At 40.6% G+C, this 19880-nt stretch overlaps 1 protein-coding gene across 2 annotated transcripts in view; it reads left to right on the forward strand.

Moving 5' to 3' along the window:
* LOC122561605 (1-phosphatidylinositol 4,5-bisphosphate phosphodiesterase zeta-1-like) overlaps positions 1–19880 on the forward strand; it is an 82343-nt gene that overhangs the window by 50466 nt on the left and 11997 nt on the right. Inside the window, exons 7-12 of one of the 2 annotated variants that reach the window (XM_043713484.1) lie at positions 311–493; positions 7712–7868; positions 9817–9933; positions 12306–12472; positions 13845–13986; positions 16392–16541. In XM_043713484.1, coding sequence (XP_043569419.1) covers positions 311–493; positions 7712–7868; positions 9817–9933; positions 12306–12472; positions 13845–13986; positions 16392–16541 — 916 coding nt within the window. The remainder of the gene's footprint in view (positions 1–310; positions 494–7711; positions 7869–9816; positions 9934–12305; positions 12473–13844; positions 13987–16391; positions 16542–19880) is intronic. The other variant, XM_043713485.1, reaches the window with a different exon arrangement.

The raw sequence follows: 19880 nt of genomic DNA on the forward strand, positions 1-19880 counted from the left end.
TAGACATAGTGCAAGTTTGTAGAGCTATATATAAACGCCAGTAAAATTTGTTCCAATTTAACAGAATGCAGATCTCCAGCTTGGATTGCTCTGAAAACAGAGGCGACTCTATTCACCAAAATAGAGGACAGCTGTTAGCCCGTAACATTCAAAATTTATTAAAACTTAAAGAAATTTCACATCAAATGTTCTGATAATATAATGGGAGTAATATCTTCACTCATGCTACACTGGGAAACATTTGTTTTGTATACTTGTTTGTTGCACTTCTTTCCATATTCAATTTGTGTGGCCTTTTTTCCCTTTACAGGAGTTAAAATATAAGATATTGATCAGGTGTAAGAATGTTCGAAAATTCAGTTGCATGTACCCAGAAATATGGGAGCTTGTGGATGGAGAGACTGGAGATAACGGTGAAGAATTTGACCCTGAAACAGAATCTGAAGTAAAGAGTGTGGTACCAGCTGGGATACGGACATTCAGGATGAAGAAGGTAAAATCCAGGGTGGAGTGTCATTAGTCTGTCACACACACATTGCACAAACCCAAAATTTGAGACACTGACCTGAATTATTGAAGAGCTGTGGACAAAGCTCCCAAAACGGTGGGTTGGAACCTAGATTAGGAAGCCAAAGATAAAGGAAAATAATTGAGTGTAATTGACGTGTAAGAGAAATTTGAACTCAACAGGGCCGTTTGAACTCAGTGCTGAACTCAGAGAGACTTCATTTTGGCTGTTGCAATGCCTTTAACCCGCAATGTTGAAGTCTGAGTTTTATGAGTAGACATAAATGTGTTGGAAGGCAGATAGAGTGTACCATGTAGCTGCCATGATGTGAAGTTATTTAAATCCACAACCCTTTTTTTTGAACAAAAAGGGAAAAAGGTAAACTGGAAGCAGGTGTCAGTGAGAGTTTAAGAAAAAAACTTGCAATTATTCCATTAGATATTTGTTGACGTCATGAAATGTATTTATGAATGTCAATTGATTTGGAAATACTACAGTTATCAGAATAAGGAATTCTGAGTTCATAATATGACAGCTCAAAGATGTTACAAAATATTTAGTGCAGGTTATGAGCCCTTACTGAATAGAGGTTTACAGGGGAACCTCGATTATCTGAACTTGATGGGCGGGCACTATTTCATTCAGATAATCGATTATTTGGTTAATTGATCAAATGGCTTTCCTCTGGGGCTTGGAGCTTTTAAAGTCTGCTCACAGTGTGCAAGACCCGCCCCCCACACCCCCAACACTCCTTTGCCCCCCAACTCACATCTCCCCTGCTCCCGACCCCGTGCAACAACCCCCCTCCCCCGCCCCCAACCCCTTCAACACCGCCCCCTCACACGCGTCCCCAACCCCGCAGACACTCGCCCCTCTTCGGGACAGCAGGACTGGACTCCAACAACCACACTGCTGCAGCTGCCTTTGTGGAGTAAGTCTCCAAATAGCGCACGCACACATGCAGCCACAGCCACACACACCCAACTTTTTACTGTAACTTTTTGACAGGTTTCACCTTTGCCCTGTACTGGACAATGTTGGAGAGATTATCGGGGGCGGGGGGGGGGCAGGGGGGTGGTGGTTAGGGTATACCCCTCTAGAACTCCAGAGAAAGTGTGGGGAGAGAGAGAGGGCAGGAGGTCAGTCATTTGGAGACAATGCCTGTTTAATCACTGTAAACAAAAGACGCAAACATGTTGGAAACACATCTTTGATGTAATGTTTCCATCGGGACCTCAAGATCTCCTTTGTATAATCTGATTTTCGGATAATTGGTATTTGGATAATCGAGTTTCCTCTGTATTTGTCTTTGCAAGAGATTAACTGCCTTAGTTGTAGACCATCTGAAAGCTAGGAAAATCAATCAAACTGCATTGCTGATGTACTGCAAGATCAGCTAGCCAGTATGTTCAAGTCATTAGTGGAAATAGAAATCCCAATTTTTAGTCAGAAATTGTAAACTGTTCTACTGAGGCCACACATGGATCTTTTCTACTGAAGTAGGTAGCTTGAGTCAGGAATTTTGCAGTCGCTGCATCCAACATGGAAGAAAGGTCCCAAAATGATGAGAACTTCAGCTCCAGGAAAGTAGGTGCAGGACTGTGTTGGGGCTGCTGTCCCTAAATGTAGGGGCACCTACAGTGGCTAGTGCCAGGAGAGGCTGGTCACAAGGCCTGTTTGGTTACATGTTAGGATGTTTTCGCGCTCTCCCTTCCCGCCCCATCATCCCACTCATGCCACATGCATACCCCATGTCAACTCATGTTTCGATAAAACTCGGATGTCAACTCCTGTAAACCCATTCATCCACTTGTCTACCCTCCATGGCATCTCACCCATTATCCACTGTTTGAGAGTGAGAGCAAAGAGGATCCTATGCTTTGGAAATGATGCAAAAGACTGCAGGGCCTGTAGCTTCAACAAGAGCAAGGCTCAACAGCTTCTCAAACAATGTGAAAAAGCATGAATAGCAGCTTCAAAAAGAGAAGAGTGACTCATGGAAGACAGAGATGAGGAGAACTTTTTTTTGAGTTTTAGTCTGTGGCATTCTCTCCTTCTCCCCCCCCAGAAACCAGCAGAGATAGGTTAATTGAAGATTTAAAAGATGAGTTAGTTTCTTGACTGATAAGGGACTCAAAGAGTACCGCTCAAAGACAGTGGGGTTGAAGCCACAATCAAAGCAGTTATGATCATTTTGAAAGGCAGAACTGTTCTTGAGGGACCAAATGGCCCCCATTATCCCCCATTAATACTGTTCAAGAGCTTTTTGGGAATAATACTCAAGTTTGTTCCTACACTTAACATCACTCTTGAATACCTCCTGATCTCAACTTTTCAACAGAGGAAACAAGAACTGCTTTTTGCCTTGTCAGAACCTTCAACCATTTTAAACATCTCAGTTAGGTAATCGCTTAATCTTCTATACCTGAGGGAATTCCAACCACTCCATTATTTTCAAACATTTCTAAAATGATTGTTTACCTTCAGATTTCAGTCTAACAGAGAGGTTACACCTCCTCACTAGATTAGATTAGATTACTTACAGTGTGGAAACAGGCCCTTCGGCCCAACAAGTCCACACCGACCCGCCGAAGCGCAACCCACCCATACCCCTACATTTACCCCTTACCTAACACTACGGGCAACTTAGCATGGCCAATTCACCTGACCTGCACATCTTTGGACTGTGGGAGGAAACCGGAGAAAACCCACGCAGACACGGGGAGAACATGCAAACTCCACACAGTCAGTCGCCTGAGGCGGGAATTGAACCCGGGTCTCTGATGCTGTGAGGCAGCAGTGCTAACCACTGTACCACCGTGCCGCCCACAGAGTTGTTTTTCACTAACATTCATTGCTTTATCATTTATATTACTTAGTTGCTTTTTGCAATAACTAAGATATTGTGTGTGATGTATCCGGCAATTAAACATCAAATAGTTAGCTGAACTGAATGGTCCTAGGATGGTTAACTTTGAAATTGTCCACAGGAAAAGACTTTCAATCAAAGAACAATCACTTCTTTGTCTTGCAGAAATGTATTTGCTTTGGTTCGTGCCCATATATTTGATGACTCAATGCCACTTTGTTTGTTTTTCATATGTCCTTAAAACTACAAAACAAAAAGTGCTATTATTCTGAGCACGGTCAAGAATACATTTAATGTTTTTAATACTATGGTGTATATTATGATCTATGGGTGTAATGCATTGGACTGAAACACTAATTTAATGAATTCAAAAATGGGAGCAAAATCACTTTAGACAACTCAGCTATTTTCTAAAACCTTTAAAAGCTTCAGTTCACTGTTGAGCCTTTGATGAATTGCAGTTTAGTCTTATGTGCACATAATCAAGCCCAATCAGTGTCTGCCATGCCACACTTGGATTGGAAACTTTGGAAAAAGTTTTCACTTGCTTCCAAGAAAACAGCCTCAATCCAAAGCCAATACAGTTTTAAACTAATGAGAACCAAAGCCAATGGTGAAAGAATTTCAGAACTGGACACAGGGTAGGAGCTGGGAGAAGTCATGGTTGGTTGTGTGAGGTCACACCAGTGCAGCAATATCAAAACATTGATGAATGGATGCCAACAAAGCCCTCCTCCTACCTGGGCAGTAATAGGCGTGCCAAGGTTGCATTATAACTTTCAAGACTAGTACTCATGTATTGGAGCGCACATTTGAATCAATGCCCCAGTGGTTATATCATTGGACAGTTAATCCAGAGGCCCAGGTAATGTTCTGGAGACCTGGGTTTGAATCCTAGTATGGCAGATGGTGGCATTTGAATTCAACAAGAACCTAGAATTAAGGGTCCAATGACAACTATGAATCCATTGTCAATGGTTGGAAAAACCCATCTGGTTCACTAATGTCCTTGAGGGAAGGAAGCTATCATTCTTACATGTGCCTCCAGACCCACAGCAATGTGGTTGACTCTTCTTGGCCCTCTGGGTAATTAGGGATGGGCAATAAATGCTGGCCTAACCACTGATGCCCTCATCCCGTGAATGAATAAAACAAAACGTGATTCTTCTTCAACCAACATGATGATGCTGTTTGTGAAATCCAGATCTGTCAACAAAGGTATTTCCATGGGAAGCCAAAGATTGCACTGTGACTTGTATCATGTTGAAATCAGTAACCTTGAGGAAAAAGAACAGGGAAGAATGTAGAAACATAGGAACAGGAATAGGCCATTTAGCCCATCAAGCCAGTACACAATCCCTTCCGTACTCCTTTTGTGATGTTGAAGGAATCCATGCTGACTCTGTTGGTCTAGACATGCCATCTCCAGTCATGATATAAGGTTTTAAATATGTTAATATGTCACTCTTGTGTGGCATACTGTCTTGCACAGTTATCAGCATGACTGCTGATGAATACTATCAAAAGCATTTGTTCTGTGCCTAGAGTGAGCTGCCATCTTGCAAACCTGCTTGTTCTTCATAAATGGTATCATTTACTTCAGCATTCACTCTGTTGAAGTGTACTATGCTGAAAACTTTGCCTTGTACTGACTGAAGTGTTGTGCTCTTCCAATTGTTGTAGTCACTGAGGTCTCTTTTGTTTGGCTGCTTGCTGATTATTCCACGCTTCCCATAATACCTGGTCTTGTTGAACATGTCTGTGAGATCTGTTGTAATGTTGTTCTTGCCATGGTTCAATGGCTTTATTGGCACCTCATTAAACTCAGGTGCCTAGTTGCTTTGAGGCTTTTGGTAGCTTTTTAACCCTGTAATCTGGGAATATCTTACAGGTCAGCATTAGGTTGTTCCAGTGTGGTACTTCATTGAACTCAACCATGGGGCTGATCTGGTTGGGAGTCTCTGAAAGTATTCCATTCTGCTCCTTATCCATCAATCCCATTCCACAGTCCTTCTCTTTGATTGGTACAGTTGTGGTTGCACTAGCTGGTTCCTGTCCAACATGTTGTACTCATGCCAATCTTTTTTTTTGTGACACCCTGTCTTTAAACTTTATCTATTCTCAGTTGTTACTCATGCAGCTCATGTACATGGCTTTATTCATCCAGTCTGATCATCTTACCTTTGACCCACCTTCTTTTCCTTCTCCTTCTTGATCTTCACCTTTATTTCGTCATCAACTTCCACATCATGTGAGTGATCCATTATTCTTTGATAGTTCCTCTGCTCCACCTAATTATGACTTCTGCACTCACCTTCACTTCTCATTTGGAGTTTTACACTATTTCTTGATATTGCCCACTCTCCATAATAATTCAGATTATTTGAGAGTCGAGGCTGGGAATGGCCTAATATCTCCTTGTTCTTCAGTCTCTTCCATTGCAAATGGCACACTCAAGGAAATGGCATGTGTATGCTGGCCTTCTCCAACAGCAATGGATTCAGCATTGAAAATATTATTCAAACATCACAATGTCCATAAAAACGCAATGAGGTCACCAGCTGCTAAACAATTTTGACTGTATGAGCACCAGCAACAGACCAAGGACATCCCAGCAAAGTGTCTGGACTTGTCAAGATGCAGATGCACAATCTGAGCACAATCTCTTTGTCAAACAAAATCGTTGGAAGCTGAAGAAACCAACAACTGCAAAGATTTATTGAGACTGGTTAAGGGATATTCAATAGACAATCCTCAGGGCAGAAGGGTGACATGTTGACCACTTTTATAAATTTTAATTTTCATGTATCCACACTGATTGAAGCCCTCCTTCTGAAAGTTAGGAATATAATATCCTTATTGACGTCTCTGTGTGGAGAGTGAAGGGAGAATGCTAAGTATTACAAAATCAATCAGGGTAAAGGCTGAGAGACTGGTGTAGTGCAAGTGTACAAGCCATACTAAAGGTCAGAAACAATGGGACCTCCCCCTCTGAATTTTCCATTTATTTCTACCTGTAGTGCTAATTATTTAAAATGCCATGGATACAATGATGATGAATTGCAGGATCTTTATAGATTGATAAACCAAGAATTGTATCTCTCTTGTGATCCTTCTCTTTAGCTATTGCTTATGATATTATCTGATCTCGCTCCTTTACAATATTTTACCTGATTAACTTGTCAGTGTCTGGATCATTTGTCAAACTGTTTGCAAGAAAGCTGTTATATATGTGCTTGTTCCTAGAAATGCAAAATCTCAGCAGTACCTGATGACTCATTTCACTACATGTCAAATGATGTTATTATTGCATCTCAGAATGACTGCATTAGATAAATGAACAAAATACAACTCAGTGGTTTGAATATTGAACCATCAAACTGCTGCCATTATATTTGAAAAGTCTTACCATGAGTACCACCCGTCTCAGTTTTGCTTCCTGATTTCACTTCAGGTTTTGTTTTGTTGTCATGACCATTTGATAGATTGCTGAAAAGAGGGACATTTTGCCAAAGCTTTTCATCTTTACTCATTAGGCCAATAGCACGGGGCGGCACGGTGGCACAGTGGTTAGCACTGCTGCCTCACAGCACCAGAGACCTGGGTTCAATTCCCGCCTCAGGTGACTGACTGTGTGGAGTTTGCACATTCTCCCCGTGTCTGCGTGGGTTTCCTCCGAGTGCTCCGGTTTCCTCCCACAGACCAAAAGTGTGCAGGTTAGGTGAATTGGCCATGCAAAATTGCCCATAGTGTTAGGTGAGGGGATAAATGTAGGGGAATGGATCTGGGTGGGTTGCGCTTTAGCGGGTTGGTGTGGACTTGTTGGGCTGAAGGGCCTGTTTCCACACTGTAAGTAATCTAAACACTTTTAATGTAAATTTTCAAATGTTTGAAAGTTAGGAATATGATATCCTCATTGGACATGTCCCGTCTTTATGCAGACAGCGAATATGCAATGTGCAATGGGCATGGGGATGTGTGTTGAGAGTACATATTGGGACAAATAAGTGCCAAATATTCAACCAATCACAAAACAGAAGATTGGCCGGCAAGTCGGCTGGTCAAATTGCTGGCCATGCAGAAATCAGAGAGGAGCTATGTTAAGTTGCTTTCTCTCTGGTAACTCCTTGACCAATCTAAGTCAACTAGCAGGATCATTTCTCTTATGGTACAAATCATGGAGCTTATTTGAAATTTGGCATTCTTGCATATGTTTTGATGAGTGCAGGAGAAGAAAGAAACATGTCTGTCTTTTCAGCAATGTCCAAATGCTGTACTTACTAAGTGGCCGTAATTATTTTGTCATCTTGGGGCATTATTTTTTCACCTTGCAGAAACAAATGTTTAGACTCGCCATGGAGTTCTCGAACGTTATCGTGTACTCAAAGTCAGTTGATTTCAAAGACTTCAAACACTCAAAGAACAACCAGCTGTTTTATGAAAGCAATTCATTTTCAGAACACAAAGCAATGAAGTTAATAAAGCAATCAGGTAAGTGTATAATAAATTCAGCTTTTGTTTTTCAGTTCACTTGAAATTTCAACTGATTAAAATGGGAGCACAAGTTTTGATTTCCAATTTATCTGTTCTTGCTTGAGAAGCAGCTGCAATCCACTGAATTTTCCCTTCATGTTGGAGTAGGGCAGTAGTTACATTTCAGAGCCATTAGTGTAATACATTCTTCAACTCAGCTGTCATCATAATCAATCATGCCATGGGCCAAAGAATTGTAATAGGTTTCTTTCCTAAAGTTACATATACTTGAAAATATCCAATAAGTTAATTGAGAATGCCAAGATAGTGCCATAGATGCAATGCACAGTGGGATTCTCAGACTTTGGTAGGCCTGACGCATGTCCTTCCAGTATAGCTTGTGGCTTGGTTGTAAATCAGCAAGTTTATTCTTAATCATCAAGCTATTATCCATGTAACAACAACAAAACAGACTTGTCCATTCAGTTGGATAATTTTTTAAAAACTTCTGTTACGGGATGTGGGCGTTGTAAGCTAGACAAGCACTTAATGCCCATCCCTAATTGTCCAGAATGCAATGAAGAGTCAACCACATTGCTGTGGGTCTGGAGTCATGTAGGAAAAGTGAGGACTGCAGATGCTGGAGATAAGAGTCAAAAACTGTGGTGCTGGAAAAGTACAGCTGGTCAGGCAACATCTGAGGAGCAGGAGAGTCAACGTTTTGAGTATAAGCCCTTAATCAGGAATGTGATGAAGAGCTTATGCCTGAAATGTCAACTCTCCTGCACCACACGTTTTGATTCTGGAGTCACATGTCGGCCAGACCAGATAAGGATGGCAGTTTCCTTTCCTGCAGGATTTTAGTGAACCAGATGGGTTTTTCCAGGGTAAAAACAGGACTGCAGATGCTGGAAACCAGAGTCTAGGTTAGAGTGGTGCTGGAAAAGCACATCAGGTCAGGCAGCATCCGAGGAATATTCCTGATGAAGGGCTTTTGTCCGAAACGTCGATTTTCCTGCTCCATGGATGCTGCCTGACCTGCTTTGCTTTTCCAGCACCAGTCTAATCTAGATGGGTTTTTCCGACAATTGACTGTGGATTCATGAGCATCATTAGACTCTTAATTCCAGATTCTCCACTGAATTCAAATTCAATCATCTGCCATGGTAGGACTTGAACCTGGGTTCCCAGAACATTACCTGGATCTCTGGGTTAGCAGTCCAGTGATAAATACCACTCGGCTATCACCACCCCTTATGATCTCAGGTGGGACTGCGAGAGAAAGGAATTAACCCAGAATAAACTGAGTTAATATAAACAAAAGAAAAATGTTGCGGGTGCTGCTGGTAAGACCCACTATTTGCTACTGATCCCTAATTGGACTTGAACTAAATGGTTAATAGGTCATTTCAGAGGGCAGTAAGAATCATTGCTGTGATGGCTTCATGCTAGCATTACTGAGTTTTACTTTATGTTCTGGTTTTTAAAAATTTCAGTACCAGCTGTAGTGAGATTTGAATGCATATTCCCAGGCTATTATTCGGGCGGCACAGTGGCTCAGTGGTTAGCACTGTTGCCTTGCAGCACCAGGATCCCAGGTTCGATTCCAGCCTCGGGTGACAGTCTGTGGAGTTTGCACGTTCTCCCCGTGTCTGCATGGGGTTTCCTCTGGGTGCTCCAGTTTCTTCCCACAGTCCCCAGGTGAATTTGCCATGCTAAATTGTCCATAGTGATAAGTGCATTAGTCAGAAGGAAGTGAGTCTGGGTGGGTTACTCTTCGGAGGACTGGTTGGGCCAAAGGGCCTGTTTCCACACTGTAGGGAATCTAAACTAATAATTAACTTGGACATCTGGATTACTAGTCCAGTGACATTACACTACACCATCCTCCCCCATCCCCTGCCTTGTGATGTTTAATTGTGCTCTATATTGGATAAACTAACTTAAAAAAATCCTTTTCTTCTAGCTTCTGAATTTGTAGCACACAATTCAAAGTTCCTATCAAGAACCTACTCTGCAGGTGCCAGACGAAATCTTTCCAACTACAAACCTCATGAATTCTGGAATGTTGGCTGTCAAATGGGTAAGTTTCAACTCCATGTAATGTGACTATGTACTTCATGAACAATTGTTATGGATCATCCACAACCCTGTTGGAATATAAATTTACATCTGGGTCATCTTAAAAATTAGTTAAAAATACTTTGGATTTGAAGTTTTATTGTGGAATGTTGGCATATGAATACTCAACAGTTTAATCTGAGCAACTTCCAGGCCCAAGTATGGGAATGAGAAGATTTATGCACTTCCACTTTCACCAGTTGCAGATTGTTTCTGGAGTACTTCCTGATCTTTACAGACCCAAAGATTGCAGCTTATTTTTGTTACTAGGTGGACCCATTGTATAGTCTGGTACAACCACATGCTTCTAGTCTATTTCCCCCTCATCTGCTCTTTGAGGAACCAGTGGAATGCTTACAGGCAGGATGGACGAAATTTTTGGTCAAGTTCTCCGATAACCATTTCCAAGTTGAAACACTAGTCCATATTTAAAGGGCTCAGAAATTATGAATCTTTCATAGGTTAAAAAAGCTAAGCTTTTCGGTGGTAAATGAGAACTGTGGAGACAAAAGTGAGACCGTGGCCCAGACTGAATTTGACAAAACTGGAATGTGGTACAAAATTTCTCATAGTCCATTTATTATCCTAATAGTCAGCTTTGACTCAAGTTTGCCTCAAAATCAGAAGGCCGCCGGTTCAATTTCTACCTCAGAGAGTTGAGCACAAATCTAAAGCAATAGTCTAGTGCAGTACAGAGGCAGCGCTGTGCTGTATTTTGAATGAAATGGGAAATTGAACCCCTTCAATCAGCTGTAAAACCACTCCAAAATCCACAAATACAGCACAATTAAATAGTTGCAAGGCATGGCGTGGGGACATTGGTGTAGTGGTTGATATGAAGAATAATCAATCAGCATTGAGGTGACCCATGTGATATTAGAAATACTGAAATGGCATCTAGGGTTGGACAAAATATGTTGGGCAAGCCACCAATACCCATTTCGCATGAATGAATAACAGAAAAGTGAGGAACGAAAGGCAGACGCCTCGCTTACTGCTAAAGTATACATAAAGGATCCCTAGCATGATTGGTCAGCCAGCAGAGAAGTTTGGTCAGATATCCTGATCAATAATTTTTACTGGAACCACATCACAAATTGCTCATCTGCTCATTATGACATTGCTGATTGTGACACATTGCCTCTACAAATTGGCTACTCCAAAGATATTTCTTGCCAAAACAGTATTGAATTGGCAGGTAAACACTGTGAGATGGTATGAAGTCATAAAAGATGCTCTACATTGCAAGATTTTTAAAATTAAATACACTTTTAGAAATCCAAACACAAAAGCACTGCAATCCACCATCCTGACTTTATAACTGACTTTATAACTTGATGAAAATATTCCTTAATGGCAGCTCAGTGGACAATCCAAAGTTGTGCTTAAGGATCAAGAGGTCCCAAGAATTAATTCTGGGTGACCTGATCTCAGTTGGATGGACATTAGAGATCTTATAATTAGTCTTGGTGGCTCAAGTCAAGGGAATTCCTAAATAAGCCAAGGCTCTGAATCCTGTATTAACTCTGATGTCAGATGAAGGGAAACATTGCTTTTGGCTGTGGTGTCCTTGCTGTAAACAACCACAAGTCCAATTGCCTCAGTTAAGACAAGAAGGATATTCATTTGGTAACGCACTGGTGGACAACTCTTAAGTATGGAAAATCAACATTTTGGGCAAAGGCCCTTCATCAGAAAGGGCTTCCTGATGTAGGGCTTTTGCCCGAAACATCAATTTTCCTGCTCCTCAGATGCTGCCTGACCTGCTGTGCTTTTCCAGCACCACTCCACTCTTGACTCTGATCTCCAGCATCTGCAGTACTCACTTGCACCTAATTCTTAAGTGAGGACTGGCTACAGGTTGAATTGGCTGTTTTAATTGACTGCTAGTGGAGTGGACAGTAGAGTAATTAAAGGACGGCACGGTGGCACAGTGATTAGCACTGCTGCCTCACAGCGCCAGTGACCCAGGTTCAATTCCCGCTTCAGGCAACTTCCTGCGTGCAGTTTGCACATTCTCCCTGTGTCTACGTGGGTTTCCTCTGGGTGCTCCGGTATCCTCCCACAATCCAAAGATGTGCAGATTAGGTGAATTGGCCATGCTAAATTGCCCGTAGTGTTAGGTGAAGGGCTAAATGTAGGGGAATGGTTCTGGGTGGGTTGCTGTTTGGAGGGTTGGTGTGGACTTGTTGGGCTGAAGGGCCTGTTTCCATGCTGTAAGTAATCTAATCTAATTTAAAAGTATGTTTTATGATATAAGAAGTGACATAAATATAGCCAGACTGTTTTTTCTCTTGTTACTTAAACTTTACTTGACCTTTTTTGTGTATGCAGTTGCTTTAAACTATGAGGTTCCTGGACTAGGCATGGACCTCAACAGAGGCAAGTTTCAGGACAATGGAGGATGTGGCTATGTTCTCAAACCCAAATTCATGAATCATGATATTGCATTTGACCCGCTGGCTTGTAAGAGTGTTGAACCGATTATCGTTGTTATACAGGTTGGTATTAATATCAAACATTTGAGCAAGTTTAGTCAGTCAGATAAGGCTTTGAGTACCAAGTAGAGTATGAGCAAAATTAGTATGAACTGATAGATCATAATTTTTTTTTTCATCATTATTTTATTCCCACTTACCATCAGTAGTTTAGAGGATGGTCACGTGGCCATATGCTGTGTTCTGGAACAATGGATTGAAGATATCCTTTTCTTTCTCGTCTGTCTTTCTATATATGTGTGTGAGATTAATTGGTTAACCCTTTTATTATACATCAGTGAAAATGATGATTAACTGAATACCCTTTTGAAAGTTAACAATGTAAAATCAATTGTGATCATTGAAGAAGAAAGTATAAACTCATTGTACATCTTACCTAAGAACTTGATTCTAAACTTTATGAAATGAAGGTAGTTGTTACTTAACATCATATAGAGTAAGGACTCAATTAATACCTATCCAGTAAGGCTTTCAATTATCTGAATGATTACTAACAAATAAGGAAATGGTTGATAGGATGAGGGTGTTGCGGTTGGCACAGTGTGGATAATGATGGTGGTTACCTGATGGAGGTTTTTAAGATAATGAAAGGGTGTGACAATGTAATTTGGCTTGGTGAGAGTAGAGTGTGGGAGATAAAACGTAGAGGCAAATAATCATAGTTACGGATAAATACAATATAGGATTCAAAAGAATTCACTGACAGTAGAAGTTGTAGGTCAAATAGAGTATTTACAATCAGTAGCAAAGACTCATTTAAGAGAAATCTCAATAAATATATGAGGGCGAAAATAGAAATTTATGATTGTATCAGATGAAGCAGAATGAGAGGAGGCTCATATTGAGCTAAAGCCAGCATGAGCTGTTCAGGCCAAATAAGTTTCTTTTTGTTTGGTACATTTTGTATCATGCTATGTAATAATGACTCATCATTAATCATCAGTTTTATGTACATTGAAATTTGTCATTATTGTTTGAAGCTTTTGTGTACTGAGAAGTAAATACACTATGGGGAAAGACTTGCTCTGCTGTTTGTAACAAAATGCAAATGTGATTGGAAAAAAAACTTGTTAATTTAGTTATAAAAGATAATTTTTTTTTAAAATTGGTTTTTATTCTAATTAAGAATATCTGGTCATTGTTTTTCTTTGTAATGGCAATGAAAAATTGAATGATTTCACAATCCCAGTCCAGAGCCTGTACAGAAGCAGAGATTAGAGGTGGGTTAGAGAAGCTTTGCACTAATTCTCCAGTATTGTCTGGTTTGTGGGAGAGTTCTTGGTGAAGGTGCAGAGTCACTGAAAAATCCCAGTAGACTGGTGCTACGTGTGTTTGAAATCTGGATTTATGGCTGATTGATTTTCTTTTTGTACAGATCATTAGTGGTCAGCATTTACCAATCTGTAGAACACCCAGCAAAATAACAGTTGATGCTTGTGTTCGTGTAGAAATCTATGGTGTAGCTAAAGACACTGTAGCACAACAAACCAAGGTGTTAACATGTGCAGGTGAGGCAAGTGAGTATATCGCAAACAGAATTTTGTGTAATTAAATATGCTATTTTGCTACATTAAAACATTAGTGAAACCTTTTAAAACTGGGCTGCTCTGTGCTGAGTGAATGTTCAAATTAATACTTTGCTGAAGGAAAAGATAGAAACATAAAAGATATCTTTTTATACAATAAGCTATTTGTCATTTTTACTTTTAAACCATGTTTCATTGATGTGACCAGAGGATATCTACACGACTTGTAGATGTCTGATTACATGATGATACTTAGACCACGGTGGCGCAGTGGTTAGCACCTCTGCCTCACAGCGCCAGGGACCTGGATTGAATCCCGCCTGGGGTGACTGTCAGTGTGGAGTTTGCACATTCTCCCCGGTTTCCTTCAGGTGCTCCGACTTCCTCCCACAGTCCAAAGGTATGCAGATTAGGTGGATTGGCCACGCTAAATTGCCCATCATGTTCAGGGGATGTGTAGGTTAGGTGCAATAGTCAGGGGTAAATATAGGATAATAGGGTTGGGGAATGGATCTGGGTGGGTTACCCTTTAGAGGATCAGTGTGGACTTGTTGGACGAAAGGTTCTGTTTCCACACTGTAGGGGTTTCTATGATTCTGATCACAATCATTTAGAAGCATAGATATTGACAAAGCTCTTTGCTATATATTCTTTACCCCACTCTCTGCTCACAGTACTTAGCTTTTCCCTGAAAAGGTAATGTGTTTTTTAGTCTCTCATATACCTTGTGCTAAAGCAAAACAATAAACAACAAAGTTATAAAAGAACAACTATCCTAACTCTTCGTTTCACTCTCTGTTATGGTTTTAAATTATCTGTCAATGACTCCTACCTTTTTCCTATTTATCCTGTCAAATCCTGGCATAATTCAAGAATGTCCGAAGTCACATAACACCATGTTATAGTTCAATAAGTTTATTTGAAATTGCTAGCATTCGGAGCGCTGCTTCTTCTTCAAGTAATTTCAAATAAACCTGTTGGATTATAACCTGGTGTCATGTGACTTCAGACTTTATTAGATTAGATTCCTTTAGATTAGATTCCTTTACAGTGTGGAAACAGGCCCTTCGGCCCAACAAGTTCACACTGCCCTGCCGAAGCGCAAACCACCCATACCCCTACATTTACCCCTTACCTAACACTATGGGCAATTTAGCATGGCCAATTCACCTGACCTGCACATCTTTGGACTGTGGGAGGAAACCGGAGCACCCGGAGGAAACCCACACAGACACGGGGAGAATGTGCAAACTCCACACAGTCAGTCGCCTGAGGCGGGAATTGAACCCGGGTCTCTGGCGCTGTGAGGCAGCAGTGCTAACCACTGTGCCACCATGCCGCCCCGGTCTACCGCAGTCTACCGCAGTCCAACACCGGCACTGCCACATCATAATTTAAGAAAAATATTAAAGATCTCAATCACTTTTATTTATTCCAGAGAAAATATATTCATGTTGTCAAACCTCACCCTTTAACTATGGTTCCTTAGCATCCATTGTTACTAATTAATGATGCAGGTCAGGCAACATCCAAGGAGCAAGAGAACTGATGTTTTGGATATAAACCCTTCATCCGGAATAGCAAAGTACATTCCTGATGAAGGGCTTATGCCTGAAACATCATCTCTCCTGCTCCTTGGATGCTGCCTGACCTGCTATGCTTTTCCAGTGCCACACTTTTCAACTCTGATCTCCAGCACATCTGCAGTCCTCACTCTCTACTAATTAATGATACCTCAATGCATCCAGTTCAATGCCACATGAACTGACACCAGTAGTAAATAGACATCCTAATGTTTGATACTTTCTGTTAAACAGTGTGGAAATAAAGAGTTCAGTGACTTGTGTTTCCCATAGTTGAAATGTGCTGTGCTCAGTGCTAACCAATGGGGAAACTCAAGCAGTCCTACTTTGCAAAAATAATTAAAGTCAACAGAATAGGGACCAAAAATGCGAATTACCTCCTTTTTGATAGAACCCATCAATACATGATTACACCAGTTATTACAGAGACACTCAAGAGAGCTGATTTTAAACAGGGTTCATCGCCATAAGTCAAATTTCCTAATTTAGTGTGTGTCCATGGGAAGCACGGAACTTAGTCAGAATAGTAGACCAATTCTCCATTTGCATGAACTGGTGATAGGAATGGCACATCCCTGGCTGCACAATAAAGCTCTGAGGACTGTTCATTGGCTGGAGGAACGCTTTAAGCCCCTGTATGGGGAGGAAATCCTGCCTCTGAGATCTATCACCTGATCTGTTTACTGGGTAGATCTTTGGGATGGGAGCAATGGGAAAGTAACAAATCCAGTGGCAGGGGGATGTTAACTACTGCACATTACTTCTGATTGCAGCAAGCCAAATTCCTAAACTGTTGTATTCTTTCCTCTCTAGGGTGCTACCCATTGTGGAATGATTCTTTGCTTTTTTGCATTCAAATTCCAGAACTGGCATTAGTGCGATTCACAGTAAAAGACGTTAATCCTCTCAGTGAGAATGATTTGCTTGGTCAGTACACGTTGCCATTTACAAGCATGAAGAAAGGTAAAGATGTCCCAGGTTTTTCTGGCAATCTGTATCTTGGCAGCTGTAACCTGTTTTCGTAACAACTCTATTAACATATTGAGTCACAATTGAACATCTGTTAACAGAAAGCCAAAAGAAACTTCTTCATGCAAATGTAATCACTAGAGACAAGATTCACTGTCAGAATTTATACATCTGCATGCAGTAATGAGTTAAAAATTACAAATGCTAGCTGATGGATTACATTTTTTACACCTCAACAGTGCCAGTTTCAGGTACTAATGAGTTATGTTTTGCAATTCCTGCTGTTGCCTTCCTCTGCATTTCTATCCACGTCTGATTGGCTGTAGTGCACACTGCAGTTGCTCGGATCCCAAAGCTGGATCTCTGGAGTGAGAGACCCAAAAGGGCAGCTTTCCCTAACTTCCTCTCCATTCCAATGTCACGGGCCCTTCAGATACCTCCTGTGGTTCCTTTTTAAAGTAGAAATCTTCCTTTGCCAAAATTGAGATGTTAATCTGCACCCTCCATGCCCGTCTCGATAGATCGGAGAGTCCAAATGTGTAATGTGAATTCTCTAGCTCTTGTAAACGATGTACTGTATAGGATCCGCTATGCATTCCCCCAAAATGATCCTTCCATTTCAATAAGGACTAAAGTGGTAGCATTCTGTATAGAATATTAAGCCACCGCCTGTAAATAAAGCAATTTTAGATTACTGAAATTGGCTTATAAAACAAATAAGCTACTTTCTGCTTAGGAATAAATTTTTAAAAAAGATTAATTATTTTAATTATGTCTATGCTGGGAAACCACATTATGGCCTCCTCTACGCTAGGGAACCAAAGGGTAAACTGGCTGACTGCTTTGCAGAACATCTACGTTCTGCTGCAAAATATGACTGACCTTCCAGCTGCCTGCCACTTTAATACACCATCTTGTTTCTTGGCCAACATCTCTGTCTCAGGCTTGCTGCAGGGCTCCTGTGAAATTCAGTGCAAATTGGAAGAATAACACCTCATTTTCCATTTAGGACTTTTGGACTCAATGTCGAGTTCAACATTTTTAGAGCTTGAGCTGGAGGCACCTTCTCCCATGTTCGTTAGCCTAATGCCCAAACACTAGGCCTTGTTATCACATGGTCTCCAATTACTCACAACCTATTGTTAGCCACTAATAATCCCTATTATTAGCTATTCATTCTCCTAGGCTGATCATTATCCACTCCTTTGTCTGTCCAACTATTCTTCTCTCTGTTTGGCAGCTGTATCCACCTATTTTTACTCCTTACCCCCTCCCCACCCTATCTTCTGCATAATAACAGCTTTTTCTTAGCTGCTATCAGTTCTGAAGAAGGGTCACTGGACCCTAACATTAACTCTGATTTCTCCCCTGATGTTGCCAGACCTGCTGAGCTCTTCCAACAAGTTCTGTTTTTGTTTCTGCAACATTTTATATCAGTTGCATGATTATGGAGGGAACTGCTTTGAAAGTATCAATCCAAACAAGTTGAAATAAGAGGGCATTGAATTTCTTAAACCATTTGAGAAGGTTTGCTATTGAAAACTCAGAATTGCTGTAAAATGAATTCTGACCTCTGCTCATCATGTTATATGAACCATTTTATAAATTTGCAGCTACCATTCTCTTCCATGGTAGGGATCTACAGGTCTTGCTTGGTCTAGAGGTCTACAGGTCTTGCTTGGAGAAGAAAAATCACTAGACAGTTTTATAAGAAGAGGTATTTGTCTTCCTGAAGAAAGACATATTTTTTTGAAGCTTTTCATCTTTCACTCATCAGAATAAATGAGTAATGTCATATATGGATTTCAGTGCCAGAGTGATGTATAGGCAAAGCATTCCAAAGACAGGCAGAGCATATTAAACAGCATTATCACTTTAGTTCTTCACAAGAAACAAGTTATTGATGTTATCCAACAAACCTGTGTCTGAAAAATCTCAATAGCATTGATTTAATTTGGCAATTGGACAGCATTTGCTGGATAACCCTAAGTGTGAAAAGAATTATGATTACACCCAACTTAGGACTATCACAGTATGTTACATTTGCATGTATTGGAAGCTACACAAAGCCCTGTTCTTTGACTTTGGAAAGAATATGAACAATCATTGTTCCTATTTCAACTCAACAAATAGGTGACCTTGATAATCAGAGTAAACATGCCTTAAACTTTATTCTTATCATTAACTGGTGTATCTTCCTTGGCAATACCTCTCCTAACCAGAGTCCATTTTCTAAGGATTAAGGGTAGGCCATTTTGGACTGAAATTAGAAATTTCTTCACCCAAATAGTGGTGAGCCTGTGGAATTCTCTGCTTCAGAAAGCGGTAGAGGCCAAAACATCGAATGTTTTCCAGAAGGACATAAATTGTTCTTAGGACTAAAAGGGATCAAAGGGTATGGGGAGAAAGTGGGAACAGATTAATATCTGGAATAAGTGGATTGCTTTTTGAGGAAAGGAGTAGACTGAAAAATAAACGATCCTCTGAGGTCTTGACTGAGTGGATGTTGAAACCTTTTCTAGTGAGAAAATCTAGAACTACAATTATGGGCTAAAAATAAGGAAGCCTTTTAAAAGAGATGGGGATACTTTTATTTCTAGAATTCAGCTGCCAATCAATCAGCACTTTCCTCTCATTGTATAAATGTTGTTTCTCCCTTTAAGTTGCTTTTTCTTGCAAATAATCCTGATAAGTATAAGATGAAAAACTTTAACAAAATGTCTTTTTCAGCAATAATTGAATTCTGTACTACCAATAAATAAGATGTAGTTTATTGCAAGATTCTGGCCATGTACAAGTTACATTAATGTGGTAAATGTTGGTGCAGAGAAAGGTCCTAAACTGTTCTCCCGCCAAGCTCACATGGCATCATCATATAGGGTGGTGCTTATAGCACTTCTCAACACTGAACCTTTCAGATTCTTGCACACATGTATGACATTTACATCGATATTTTTCTCATTATCAATATTCATACATTTATGCATATAATTTCTTTTATAGTGACCTTATTGCCTCCATAAATCTCTGATTTCAGAGACACGGGCAATACAGAATGCTTCTGTATTCAGAATGCATTCTCCAGAATTGGAAGACTGGTAGAGTTGTGGATTAAAGATTGTTGATTTTGATTCTGTTCCTGACAGTGTGAGGTCTGAAATTGCTAGGTAAAAACAATGACTGCAGATGCTGGAAACCAGATTCTGGATTAGTGGTGCTGGAAGAGCACAGCAGTTCAGGCAGCATCCAAGGCGATTTGAAATCGATGTTTCGGGCAAAAGCCCTTCAGGAATAAAGGCAGTGAGCCTGAAGCGTGAAGAGATAAGCTAGGTG

The sequence above is a fragment of the Chiloscyllium plagiosum genome, chromosome 23 (genome assembly GCF_004010195.1).
Source record: "Chiloscyllium plagiosum isolate BGI_BamShark_2017 chromosome 23, ASM401019v2, whole genome shotgun sequence".
Classification (NCBI taxonomy): Eukaryota; Metazoa; Chordata; class Chondrichthyes; order Orectolobiformes; family Hemiscylliidae; genus Chiloscyllium; species Chiloscyllium plagiosum.